General features: G+C 38.9%; 1 protein-coding gene across 15 annotated transcripts in view; it reads right to left on the reverse strand.

Moving 5' to 3' along the window:
* Nucleotides 1–14,963, reverse strand: part of DROSHA (drosha ribonuclease III) — a 135,427-nt gene that overhangs the window by 23,754 nt on the left and 96,710 nt on the right. For all 15 annotated transcript variants that reach the window (XM_019013345.4, XM_055367592.2, XM_019013348.4 and 12 more), the window contains 4 exons: nucleotides 12,423–12,482; nucleotides 10,977–11,076; nucleotides 6,791–6,893; nucleotides 4,686–4,756 (listed from right to left, as the gene is read on the reverse strand). In XM_019013345.4, the coding sequence (XP_018868890.3) occupies nucleotides 4,686–4,756; nucleotides 6,791–6,893; nucleotides 10,977–11,076; nucleotides 12,423–12,482 (334 nt within the window). The remainder of the gene's footprint in view (nucleotides 1–4,685; nucleotides 4,757–6,790; nucleotides 6,894–10,976; nucleotides 11,077–12,422; nucleotides 12,483–14,963) is intronic.

Here is a 14,963-nt window from a genome sequence, read left to right on the forward strand (position 1 = left end):
TTTTCTTACCATTGTCCAGAAATGTGCATCAGCTGTGCCTTTTGTAATTAAAACTCATTTCAAATGTCCTTCATTTTAGGCACTAATTCATTATCATATGAGCTATTTTAAGATGGAGTGGAAAACGCCCCATGTCGTCTTCATAAGATCTTACGTTTATGAGATCATGCTTTTACAGTGGGTCATTACAAATGCTCACTTGAACTACTGGAATGAGTGAATTTTATGGAAACCCCTAGTATATTACTTTATCCACTGAGTTAAATCTAGAGGTTATAATGAGAACTTCCTCAGGATTAAAGTGTTTTTCCTTTAGTTTCAGACTCTAGGGAGCCTCTGACTGAATTTACTTCCCAACCTTGATGTTAGATTTCTGAAATAAATAACAAAAAAAACTCCTTAAGAGGAAAAAATATTTAAGTTTTTTTTTAGAGGTGAAGAAGTATAGGAAAATTTAGTACCACTTGTAACGCACAGGGTGATAAAAGTAAAATACCTAATATTTCTTGCACAACTGATATCTTAATAAAATACACTCAGGGTTTTTTAAATAATATTTTTTAAAAGCATTTAAACATCAAACTTTCTTTGGGGCACTTTAAAGGACTTCTCTTAACCAATTCAGAAATCTTTCCTTTGAAATCTCTGTAGTGCAAATTATATTGATTGTTCTTACCTTCTTACAACTTTCTCTCAATGCTTTTTTTCTTCCTCCTTTCACCCTAAGTGGACATTTATCAAACTTCGGCCCCTTGCCTGACCTATTCATTACCATTTCCACTGGAGAATTCCACTATTTCCAATGCTTTACTACTTCAGTTTGGATTACTCATTCACTTCTGCTGCAGCACTGACCTCTTACCTAAGCTCCCAGTCCATAACTCTAAATATTACATGGGCACCTATTACCCCATATGGAACATGATCAAATGATAACTTTTCACCTTTCTCCTTAAACTAGAGCATCTGTTACAGAAGACGGCAGGCTTAGGAGTCAGGCTGCCTGGGTCCAATCCTGATTCCATCTTGGCAAGTGACTTAACCTAAGCTTCCATGTCCTCAAGCTTAAGACAAAGATAATTGTAGGACCTACTCAAGCTGTTCTCTGACAAACACCCTGAGCAATGCACTCAAAGTATTAAACCCAGAGCTGGCCCATAGAAGATACTACTATTAATAATGATGACAACAACAACAATGATAAAGAGCTATTTCTTCCAACCAACCCCAGTCTCCAAGGCTCAAAATTCCCAGGGATCTTGATTCACCTTTCCTCTATCACCTTCATGTCTTATACCGAAACAAGACTGTGATTCCTCCTTTCATGTCTGCTGCCACCCATCTTGGTGTAATAGCATAACACCCCATGACCAGACTAATGCACCTGTCCATTTCCTTTCATCTACCCCACAGACACCAAGATAGGGTTCTGCTGCACCTTGGTGTCAGGGGAAATATACTGAAAAGATCTAGACTGGAACCCCAGTGCTACCATTTATTAGCTCAAGGACCTTAGGCAAGGTCTCTACCTTTAGCTGGCTCTTCTGGAAAATATTCTGATCAGGTCATTTGTTCATGCAACATGTTTTTACTGAATACCTAACTCTGTCCTAAAGAGGCCTAGTGAGAAAGAATGAAGGTAAATAAGTGCAATTTAATACATTGTGGTAAGTCTCATAATAATGAGATATATACATATAAGTGTTAGGAAAACTGCCTGGAGGTGTCAGATAAAGCTTCAAAGAGGAGATGATTCTTCAGATGTGTCCTGAGAATATGAAGATTTTGGCAAATCAGTAGAGAGTGAGAATCAAAAACGGGGCACCAGAAACATACAAATAATAAGTCTTAAAGTACATAGGCACGAAAAGGTGATTCCTAGTGAATGGCACAAAGAGGGATTAAAAAAACAGCTGACAGTCAGATTATGAAAACTATTAAATGCTATGTTATGTAGTATATAGAGCTTGGGAGGCTGTAACCAAAGATTTTAAGCAAGAAAGGCCCTAACCAAATCTGCATATTGAAAAGAAGAAATGTGGTACGAATGATGGACTGGAGTGGTGGGGGATGGCAGCCGGTTAGAGTTCAAGTGAGAAATGAGGAGGACAAAAATGAAAGCAATAGGGTAGCAATTCAAGAAATATTAGGGTCAGAATTGATAGACTCTTGCAATTGATCAGATAAGAGGAGAAGAAAGCTTAGGGACAAAAATAAATCCTAAGGTTTCTGGTTTAGAAGATAAAAATAAGGAAGGAGGAACACATTTGGGGGTTAAAAGTGATGGGTTCAATATTACACATGTTGAAATGAGGTATCTGTGAAACACCTGTGAGGTGCCCAGAGGCAACCTGAAAAGGTACTTTTTCCAATTTCTGCAGCTCCAGAGAAAAGGCCTGAGTCAGAGGTACTGGGACAGATGTGTAAAGAGAAAAGGTGTGGAAAGCAGGGGCATAGGAAAAGTCACATTAACACCACTCTATCTTTCTAAGCAGGCCATTAACATAATCAAAATGAAACAATGGATCTGAATGTACTGGGTCAAACATGAAGGGTTACACAAAGACCAAAATACAAAACCAGCAAAACTGGGGCTGAAAGAGTAAAACTCAGTTGAGGGTGAAAAAGAAAAAAGCAGCCCTGCTGTTTACAGGGCTGAGAAGACAGACATAGATAAAGCCAGCAGCAAAGTGAACAGGAAACAATGTTTCCCTCAAGGTCTTGCAGCTGCTGTAAAATGCCATTATGACCCTCTGACTAAGGATCACTGCAGATACTCAATCGCCAAGCTGCCCTTGCCTTGGGACGGCACCCAATCCCAAAGTAATCTCTTGCTGCTCCTAAACTGGCCACAGCCAAGAACCTCCTAAGAATTATTCAGCACCAGCCCAGGCCTCACAAAGGATATCTCTCTCCACCCCCACAACACAGCCAATCAACCTGACTTTGTTGCCTACAGGTTTGTCCCTGGCTGTCTTTGGCTAATTAGGCTTTCATGATGCCTTATTCAAAAAAGAAGTACATTGGTTCACTAACATCTCTCACATGCTACAACTAATAGGTGGAAACCAATATGGAGATGTCAAATGAGTCAGTGTCCAAGTTTGTGTACTTCAAAATGCTAAAGAGGAAAACCCATACATTGTGAGCCTTATACAGTTTCACGAAAGACACACTAAAACAAATTCTGAATCTCAACCACCCTGTTTGTAAGATAATGTTCAGACTCTGCTTTTAATCCAGTCATTTATTCACTTCGCTCTTCTAACAAATCTGTATTAAACGCTGCACATGCCAGCATTGCACTAGGTACTGGAAACACAAGATAAGCTCACTAAGTAGACAACTGGGAGAGAGGCAGTTTAAAGAGAAAAGAATCTAAACACAGACTGATGCAATTAAAGAAGACAAGTAGAAAACTGCAGCAAAACAGAACAGAACACAGTGGATTGGGGGATGCAGGTAAGATGGGAGAAGGGGACAGGGAGGAGGTGGGGGTGGGGGAAGGAGTCTAAAGGGTGCCGGGGGACACACAGACAAGACTGCAGGAAGGAAAGAGAGCAAAGAGGTTGCTGAAATGACCCACAAAAGGTGAAGGCCAGAATAAAGAAAATTTAAGATTTGAGAAAAGGTCTTAAAACACACACCATCTGATACAGATGCTAATCAAGATGCACATGTGTTTATATGTGCAGGACAAAAATGGGGGACACAGAACATCTGTAGATAATCTTCCCATAAGGAGGAAATTCACACATAAAAATCATCACATATCTCTAGAAAAACAAATACAAAAATCAAATTCTCAGATATGAACATTGTCCAGGTCATATTTTCCAAAACTATTGATCCTTTTTTAAAAAAACTACCCAAAGTAATACAGTAATAACATCTGACAGCCATTTAAGCTGAAGGTTTCACAGAGGCTTAAAACTGGCTTCCCGTGTTCTTTATTGCTCCATGAGGGCTATTTCATTCAATTATAATGACATTTCAATTTGGAATACAGAGTTGCTTCTCCCTTTAAATGTTAAATTGACTTGTTTTGGTGCAGAAAGCATCCAGTGTGCTCTATTACATGCAGGATTAAAAAGGTATCTCTGGCTATATTAATAGCTTAATATTTAAGTAACAACAGAAACTATTTTAGAATCTATCATTTTTTCTTAAACTACAATTCGCTTTTTAAAAAAGTACTTTCATACTCTTTATCCATAGCCCTATCAGAAACTCCCTATGAACTGACATAAAAATAAATAAACATTTATCTATTCTACATAATTTACATAAAAACAAATCATACACAGAAAAGCCAAAAGGCTATCACTTCAACTAAGCCTGCATGGGGTAGATACCCAATGATTCTAAAATATAAAATCATAATTAGCTTCAAGACACTTCAAAATGAAGCGAAGTCCTATTACATTTGTATTCATATTTAATTTATAAGTGACCATGAGGAAAGACAGGTTCAGGCCAAAGAAAAACTCCTTGTGTAAAGGTCCATGGAACTTTCCATCTGCAAGAGTTGAATAAGCCATTTTGGTGTATTGAAATGTCCCATCTATGGTAGATCTGACTATTTTGTTTCTCCTATATTCTCTTCAAATTACAAAGACCAGCTGAAATAAAATCTTCTGTAATAATATATAACAAAAAAAAATCAAATGATTCCATAGAAATACCGGATCATTAAAGAGCAAGCGTCCAAATAACTGCTTGGCTTCCTCCAGGCTTCCCTCCAAGTAAACAGCTCCTAGATGAAAAACAGAGAATGCCAAAAGAGAGTCTCCATCAACAGTCAAAGAAAATGACATATCTCTATAATAAAGCAAAAATGCAAGCCAAAAACTACTCACAGAAAACAAATCAACATGTTCAGAAGCAATTGTCTTAAAGATGACATTTCCCCTTTTTGCTATCCTTTGCATTACAAATTAGACTGAAATAATACGAAATTCAATTTACTAAAATCTAAATCTAATATTGTAAGTAAAAGAGGCCAAATATCAACTATTATGAAGGGTAAAGGTATAAACCTTACTAAGGGAGCAATGCACAAATACTTGACTTTAGTAAAGCAAATGTTCTGTTTTATTTTATGCATTTATATATATGTTTCAGATCAAATGTATATAGATACCTAAGGAAAAAAAAAACCTGATAGAAAAAACCCGAGTCTAGATCAATGAAAGCATCTGCAAACAAAATATCAGGGGAAGCTTTACCTTTAATTTGGAATAATTGAGCATTAGGCAAACACACTCATGAATCATAACCAGGAAGTACTATGGTAACATTTTAACTGGGTATCAATTACAATGGAGTACTCATATTTTCTTGAAATCAAATGTTTACACTTGTCTTCAGAAAGGCTACTTTTCCATGTAAAATGTTAAGGCACTTAGTTACCAGGGCTTTTGACAACTAAAGACATTCATTATTTATTGATAATTGTAACAATGATAGTCAGAGTAACAGTGGTAGCAGCTGTTGTGGTTTGGGAAACACTTATGTCCTGGGTACCATGTAAAGCATTTCCACATTCTTATCTTCACTTTCATGAGGTACCTCAGTAGGAGGATGTTAGAAAAGACTTACAGGATTTAGGCTCATATTAGTTGATTTGGGGGGACAGCTTAAGGAAGTAGAGCTTTGCTCTGGATTGGATGCTGCCAGAATCAGATATTAAGATCATTATGACAACTCTGCAAGGTAAGTGATACTATCTCCATCTCACAGGCTCACAGATGGGGAAACTGAGGATCAAAGAGATTAGGTAGCTTGCCAAAGACACAGATCTGATAAATGATGGAACAGGAAATTGAATCATGTCTGGCTGGTTATGGAGACAATGGTAACACCAACTGTCAAAAATATTATGTGTACAGAGCAAAGTAATTCCATGCGACAAATTCTTTGAAAATAGACATATTTGTGAAAAACAGACATAGCTGTGAAAAGACTGTGGATAATTATTAAACATTCTCTTCCCACTATCATCAGCATGAAACTACAATGGGAAACTTTGATATTCATTTTCAAAGGAAGAGGGCAAAAATGGTAAGAACAAAGCCCTTTGAAAGCTAAAATGTACTTGATCATTTACTTTAAAAAAAAATCAAGTTGTCAATCTACTGTAATATTTCATTGTAAAGCATACAAACTTGCAGTCGCCAGCTAATTAACTCTTCATAACTTTCCTGTACCAATGGCTAATTGTATTCTGGTTACAGTCAAAAAGAAGCCAAGGAAGTAAAGTGCCTGAGTGAGGAGTGAAATGTCAACATCAGTCTTGCTTCAAGTGAATCAATAACAGTTATACAGACTCAAACCCTGGGTGGGGCTTAAAAAATGTGGTGTTCTCAAGATGTTCAAAACAGAAATCTTACAAATAGTTTAATCAAAAGCAACACTGGAGTCTCTCAGCAACCTAATCTGTTTGTTTATGTATGTGATCCTGAATCAAATCTGGAAAGTAATCCATCTCCATGTTAACTCACCTCATTTCAATTCATTAAATACTAAGCATCTACATGACGTCAGACACCAGACACCAATTTAGGCAGTAGAATGAAGAAAAAAAAAAAAAAAAAAAAAAAAAGAGGCATGTTCACTGCTCTGAAGGAACTGAAATAACTATAATATAAGGTGGTAGGTGTCGTCCTAGGAACCTCATGTGCTTTGGGAACAAGTAATTCTGTCCCAAGTTTCCACACTAAATTTTATGTGCTCTCCAGACTGTTTAGACATGCAAGAAAGTAGACTTCTTGAAGAAGAGAGAAATTACCTATTAATGCTTCAAAACAATTGGCCATTGCATGTCGAAGGTCCGATTCTCTACAAAGGTCAGGCCCGTGAGCATACAGCATAAATCGATCCAGTTCAAGTTTCTACAAAATTCACAATGACAAAACGTAAGAAAGAGTTTGCCAAAATCTTAACTATAGTAACTCAGCATCTCTTGCAGAGAGTTGGTGCGGAGACGAGATGGGGGCAGCGTAATGGTTACAAATCCATGAATATATTAAGAGAGAGTTTAGTTTAACATTCATTAGAAGTCCTATACATACAGCTCAGTTTTCACTAACTCAATTCTTTCCCAAACAGGCTTCTACAAACTCCAATAGTTCAAGTAGGGTTCAGAATTGATCAGATCTGAACTTTCCAATTCCAAGTTCAGATAAAGCACTAGCCCAGGCTGGAATAAGACTCTGCTACAAGCCCCTGGGTTCATCCAAAATGCCTAGGGAGATAATTACAAACCTAACACAAACTTCTGAAAGTCAATTTTACGTCTTTGACTCAAGTCATGTGGTACTGACAATGTCAGCACCATACAAAACAGATTTTTTTTTTTTTTTGAGACGGAATCTGGCTCTGTCGCCCAGGCTGGAGTGCAGTGGTATGATCTTGGCTTACTGCAACCTCCACCTCTTGGGTTCAAGCGATTCTCCTGCCTCACCCACCCGAGTAGATGGGACTACAGGCACCCGTCACCACGCCCAGCTAATTTTTGTATTTTTAGTAGAGACGGGGTTTCACCATGTTGGCCAGGCTGGTCTCAAACTCCTGACCTTAGGTGATCCAGCCACCTCAGCCTCCCAAAGTGCTGGGATTACAGGTGTGAGCCACCACGCCTGGCCCAAAATAGATTTTTATGTGGTAGAGTAAGTGAGGACCCTCAGAAGACTTCAAAATGTCTTACACTTCTAAATCTTTATTTTTATTTGTTGTGAGGATTTGGGGACCTCTCTGCACTTGTGTCCCCCTTATGAGGTTTCCATACTCATCTCTCTGTGGGTTCACTGAGACCTTCTGAGCAATGAATTGGATTGATCTTAAGGGCTCTGAAAATAGCATTTGTAGTGAATTGTGTTTCCTTTTCTGATTTGGCCTCAGAAGAGTTTAGAGCCAAATTTGTAGCCCAGTTGTAGGTGTAGGGCTGATGAATACGTCAGTGTATACTAACTTTACCTCTGGATTCATTTCACTGTCTTACTCATAGTTTTCCTTTACTTTGATCTCTGTGGCTGCTTATTTCTTATCCCATGGCATTACAACATACAAATCAATTCCAGCCTTTTAGAACTAGACACAATATGAAAGAATATTTTTTATACAACTCCTGAGATTGAATAAATGGAAATCATAATTCTTTCCATAAAAAAGAAAGCTACAAACATTGCATAAATATGCAATAAATCCATTTCCATTACCATGTAATTCAATTCAATAAATACTAAGCAATAACATGCCACATAACATGGAACAAATCACAAGTCAATGAACAGCCTAGGACAATATGAGTTCCACCAGTCCTCAGACAAAAGACATAGATTCTGTGTGTCTCAGTATGTATCTTAAATATCCATATTTATTCATATTGGAAAAAGACAAAGACAATAAAAATAAGACATATATGCTGTAGTATTTTATACTGTTTGAAATTCGTGATTATAAAATATACTCAAATGAGTTTTGACTACTGCAAATGCAATAGCAGAAAATATCTCTTTTTAAAAATTGATCCCAAAGTGCAAGAGTTTATACTAGAATATGTAAATTTCATCTGTTTCACAACTTCACTGGGAAAATTTAATTGTTTGCTATCTCTGGAGCCCTGCTTGCGAGCAGACTGCGAGCCATATTTTATCTTAGAAACATCTACTGTATTCTGGAGTGCTGTGATGTGAATTTCCTGACTTCTTCTAGTCTCTACTCTATATTCTTATTTTTCCATGCACGCACTAGTACAACTTTTTTTTTTTCTTTGAGAAGGAGTCTTGCTCTGTTGCCCAGGCTGGAGTGCAGTGGCACAATCTAGGCTCACTGCAAGCTCTGCCTCCAGGGTTCACGCTATTCTCCTGCCTCAGCCTCCCGAGTAGCTGGGACTACAGGCACCTGCCACCACGCCTGGCTAATTTTTTTGTATTTTTTAGTAGAGATGCGGTTTCACCATGTTAGCCAGGATGGTCTTGATCTCCTGACCTCATGATCCGCCTGCCTCGGCTTACCTCCTGTAATCATGCTGGGATTACAGGCATAAGCCACCATGCCCGGCATTAGTACAACTTTTAAAAAGGATAGAGTGGTGTGCTACTGTTTATGTTTTAAAATGTTCATTAGTCTGGAAGGTGACCTAGAGCTTTCATTAGATTCTCAAAGGGGTCAACAATTATCCATCAATTCCCTTCCCTTCCAAATGGTTAAGGACTACTGGTCTAGACAGAAGAAAGGTGGGACTGCCACAGCCTTCTGCTGCAGCCAATGGGTGTTGAGTACTATGAGAATGGCAAGCCTTGGGCTTGGTGGAAGAAGACCACATGGAAATCCCTGAAGGGAGAAACTAGCCACCTCTGTCATTAGTCATGGCTTTGTACAGCACCCAATGGGTTATATAATAGCTTCTGTTTTCATGCTACGGCAATTCCCCACACTTTGTAAATATCCTCCCTACAAGTGTTTGAAAAATAATTGTGCCATTCCATTACATCCTAAACTAAAAACAATAAGGAATGGAGTGACTACCTACTTATTAATATGTATTTCCAGTGGCATTTATGTGAATGATCAGGAAGCATTGTGACAATAAATCAACCAAACACTTAAGCAGTTTTACATAGAGTTGTGAAATTTCATTCATTGTGAGCCTGCTAAAACCAAGTTAGCTTACCTGGTTGCTTACAGGTTTTCATTAAGACATCAATATTTACTTTCTCAAATGCCACTAAAACCAGTTCAAAGCCTACCACTGTAGCTACAATGATGATGTTATCACATAAAATAAACCAATGTGTTATTGCTAACACATAAGCTAAAATTAACCACATTTTGAATATAATTAATGCCTTGGCAAGATCAAATTAAGAAACCAGTCATAAAGCTAGGATGGGCTTTATCTACTCTTTCTATCAAAATCAAACTTTCATATCAAAATGAAGAAAAGATACAAATTACTTTAGGCAAAACCCACAAAAGTTTTTCCAGTGGATCCTCAGTGCTTGGGGATTTAAGAGCCACCATTCTGCCTACTATTAAATAAACCCAGAAGTCTATAAAAATGTAAGGATTTATCACAAGAACATGGGTAGCATCGATAAAAACAGCCCCTACAAAATTATTAACATCTTTGTGTAATTACTATAAACAAGTATTATGCGTAGCACTTTATAAATGACATCATTAAAACTCATAATCTCATTTAATTCTCACAACCAGGCTGTGTGCCAAGGGCTAATGTCATTTCCATTTTACAGACGAGAAAGCAGAGGCTTGGAGAAGAGAACAACAATTTGTCAATTTGTCCATGGCCACCTGTTTGTAAGAGGAGGAGTGTGGACTGGAATGTTCTTATCAGCCATGATTTATTATAATAAGACATAATATGGAGATGGAAACATCAAATCAGATCACATTTATCTGAATTATGAAAAGGTTCTGTTAGTCACTGAGCTAAGTCAATGAGGCTAGGGGAACAGCCTAAACCCTAAATCTTAATAGGATTTGTGATTTGGGGGATTCTTAAAGGTGTAGAAAGTACCCCTAGTGGATAAAAAATGGTCTGTAATATTCTGTTCAAAGCTATCATTTGGCTTGTTAATGTAAATTAAAAACAAATGTACTACAGAAATACTACACAAAGGGAAAATACAGTATATTTCATTTCTTTTGCTTTGTTCCCATGTTCCTTTTCCCCAAATGTTTAACTCTGTTCATGCACATCTGTCAAATTTTTCTTCATCTGTTCTCAAGTTACCTCACTGTGGAGTTCATTAGCTGCTGGTGAAACTCACAAAGGTAACAGAACTAATAAGACTGGATCCTTAAAACCCAACAAAAAATACTTCCTGGTCTGTAAAATATTAACACTCCTAATATATCCGAAAGAGTTACTTATTCAAATGCAAAATTATGCATGGACCGCAGAAGAGCATGTCAGACGTAACTACAAATGCTGCAGATGTCTTCTATACCTTTGCTAGCATGGCAAGGTGCTGATTCTGAACAATGGCAGTCCGATAGGTTGCTAATCCTCCTTCTTCCAGACTAGGAAACAAATAGTACAAATGGACGCTACAAAAGAAAAAAAGAAGTACATGAATAAATATGCATCACGACATTCTGTCTGTGGCTCTGAGTCACAGAAACAGGGCTGGCACACAGTAGCTGTGCAATGGATATCAGGTGAATCAAACTAAAGGATCTGATTAAAGTCTTTGAAAGTTAAATGGTAAGAACAGTATATCTGAATGTGCTAAAACCCAGACAGCACCATTCACTTGTATTTTCACATTTATTTCTGTTAAAAGATTTCTCTGAAATCTGATGACAACAAAGAGCAGAATAATCAGTTACACACTCTAAGAGCAAACACATTAATACTAAAAATTGGGAGTGAAACAAATGCTTTTCCTTGGGCTGTGTTACGTGTGGCCCCTGGAGAGAGGAGTCCCTTCTCCTGATTATGTCCATCTTGTGAAAAGAAATAACCTAAAGAGAATAAAAACAGCTCAAGAGAGTTCCAAGAGAAGCATGTATTGTCTCCCTTTAAAAGAGAAATTGTGTCAGTATAGAAAAGCAAAACACACTTTCCTGCCCCTATTCCTTTTTTTTGTTTTTTTGAGACAGAGTCTCACTCTGTCACCCAGGCTAAAGTGTTGTGGCATAATCTCAGCTCAATGCAACCTCCACCTCCCAGGTTCAAGTGATTCTCCTGCCTCAGACTCCCAGGTAGCTGGGACTACAGGCATGCACCATCACACCTGGCTAATTTTTGAATTTTTAGTAGAGATGGGGTTTCGCCATGTTGGCCAGGCTGGTCTTGAACTCCTGACCTCAGGTGATCCACCCGCCTTGGCCTCCCAAAGTGCTGGGATTCCAGGCGTGAGCCACCGCGCCTAGCGTCCTACCCCTACTTTCAAATTAAGGATCCTAAAACACTTCTGGAGAGAAACACACACACACACACACACACACACTAGAAAATCTGGTCATTAAAATTACTTGTAAGCTTTACTTCCCTTGAGATCAGAAAGAGTAAGAAAGGGATCAAAGACAAATCCTAGAAGATGAAATGACATTTTAAAATATCATCCCTTTCTTTACAAATTGAATATAAGCTCTGAAGCATCTAGACCAAGACAAGCTGATCTCTTGTGGCTGTAAGCAACTTTAACATATACTTGACAAGACAGAGACACCAGCCTTTCATCTTGTAACCTCACTCATTACAGCATCAGTGAGTGCGAGTTGTCAGGGCAAGAGCCACAGACATGTGGCTTCTGAGCTCTACAAGAGAGATAAAATACACGGTGTATCAATGCCTTATTTGGCTAATTAAAAAGAAAGCAATGTAATAAGTATGTTACCTATAAAATGTAATTATTGAGGAATTGTAAAAAACAAAAAAGCCTAATTACCTGGTCAGAAATTCAACAACAGCATCACCCAGGAATTCCAACCGTTCATTGTGGTTAATCCTACAACGGGAATTAAAAAGGTTACTTAATACAGCATACTAACACTCCCCCTCACCCACCCACCCCCACAAGAAAAGAACACATGAGGGTTAGCTCCTTTAGTAATCAAACCACCTTCCCTATTCCTCATAATTAAGAGCACAGACCACCATCTTAGCCTAGAGGCATCTGGCACCTGCCTAATGGGAAGGAGGGGTGCATTCCTTCATATCACGTGGGTCAGGCTTTCTACCAGGGGCTTCCTTCCCCTGGGAACCACAGCCTTCAAGGTGATATCTCACTAACAATCGTGAGTATTTCCATACTACTATCAGGTAGAAGACAGAAAGAAGAATGCCTTCAGTGGATTTTCTGACCACTGAAAAATCCATTTTGATACAATGTCCTAAAGACAGTTCCCCATCACTCCAACTCTAAACTCAACCCAGCATCTGAAGTCCTTCAAAATAAGTGTAATCTACGTTTTCAGTCTCATTACCCACTCCTACCCTATCCTAGCTACTCATTGGGCCCTGCTCCAAAACTGCCTGGCACTCTCTGAAAGAGGCATCACTTAAGACACTCAGTGTGCCTCTTCAGGCCAAGCTCCCTGCCACCCTAGAGCCTTCCACTCTCTCCCATACAATGAGCCACACTGAAAATCTACTCACCCCTCAAGGCCCAGCAAAAATGTTATCTTCTTTATGAAGCCCTGCTCGATGCCCCTCATCAAAATTAATACTTCTCCCTCAGTGCACAGATCACACTTTATTTAGACTTTAATTATATGATGAAGTCATATCCCACAGGCTGTTATTTTCTCATGTTCACATACAAGGCTGAAATGACCAAGAAGGTGGCCCATGGAAAACCTCCTCCTGTGTCTCAGTGAAGCCAATGGAGCACCCTCTCTCAGTACTAATGTGCTTCTCTCACTGCCCCGTTGGTTGAGCACAGACATGACATGAAGTGATTTAGGTTTTCAACAGGCCACACTGGCTGCTGTGTAGACACTGAGTGCAGGACAGAGAAGCACTGAGGAGAGGCTGCAGCAGATGCAAGGAGACTTTCCTGCATGGGAGGCTTAGGCTGGGGAGGTCACAGTGGAGAGGAGGGAAACAGTCACATTTGGGATGCATTTTGGAGACACAGCTGAAAATAAGTATTGATAGCTGGAGCTGGGATTTGGAAGCTAAGTGAAAGAAAAGAATGAAGGTCAATGGCTAGGCTTTAGCTTAAGTAGCTTGTGAGGAGTGGTGCCATTTACTGTGGAGGGGAGGACCAAAAGGAAAGCAGGTTTTTGGGAAAAGCAAGAGGTGCATTTTGGACATGTTAAGTTCAAAGTGCCCATCAAATATCCAAATGGAGAGATCCAGTAGAGTGCTACATATTAACCTACTGCTCATGGGCTAGGACACAGTTGCTAATGAATCTTTAGGGTTGGTCAATGTTAGACAGAATTTCAGGTGATGAATTATATGACACCACTTGAGAGGATGCAGCCAGAGGGAAAAAAAGGTCCCAGGAACGAACCCAGGGAGTGCCGAAGTTGAGAAGTCAAGCAGGAGGGAAGCCAGAAAAGAAGACCTGGCCAGGGAGGTAGGAGGAAAACGAAGCCAGTATGCTGTCCTCAAGGACAGCATGGTATCCTCCAGCCATAGGGAAGAATGTGTTTCAAGAGAGAAGTGGTAAGCCATGCCCAATGTTGCTTAGATTCAAGTCAGATGAGAACAGACCACTAATTCAGTCCTGTGAAGTCACTGAGGCCCTTGATAGGCTATCTGTGAAGTGGTGGAGACAAACCTGCATGGGAGTACAGTAGGCTGGAGAAATGATAAGTTGTATGGAATTGTACAACAGCCCTCCCATACCCATGGTTTCACCTTCGACTGTTTCAGTTACCCCTGGCCAACCACAGTCTAAAAATATTAAGTGGAAAATTTCAGAAATAAACAAGTCATAAGTTTTAAATTGCATGCTGTTCTTCAACATATGGTAAAATCCTGTGCTGTCCCACCCTATTCCACCTGGGATAATCCCTTTTTCTAGTATCTCTATGCTGTCACTTAGTAGCCATGTGGGCTACCAGATCGATTGTCATAGTATCTCAGTGCCTATGTTCAAGTCATCCTTATTTTACTTAATAATGGTCGCAAAGCACAAGAGTCATGATGCTGGCATACTGTTATTTATTTACTTTTTACTTTTATTTTAGGTTCAGGGGTACCTGTGCAGGTTTGTTACATAGGTAAGCTGCATATCATGGGGTTTGGTGTACAGACAGCATGTTGTTATAACTATTCTATTATTGTTGCTGTTAATCTCTTACTGTGTGTAACTTATAACAAACTTCATAATAGGTATGTATGTGTAGGAAAAAACATAGTACATAAAGGGTTATGTACTATCTTTGGTTTTATGCGCTCACTAGAGGTGTTGGAAGGATGGGGAGGGATGACTAAATATGAAAAGAACCTTAATGTCTATTTCAAGGCTGGCTGC

Source organism: Gorilla gorilla, chromosome 19 (genome assembly GCF_029281585.2).
Source record: "Gorilla gorilla gorilla isolate KB3781 chromosome 19, NHGRI_mGorGor1-v2.1_pri, whole genome shotgun sequence".
In the NCBI taxonomy this organism is placed as follows: domain Eukaryota; kingdom Metazoa; phylum Chordata; class Mammalia; order Primates; family Hominidae; genus Gorilla; species Gorilla gorilla.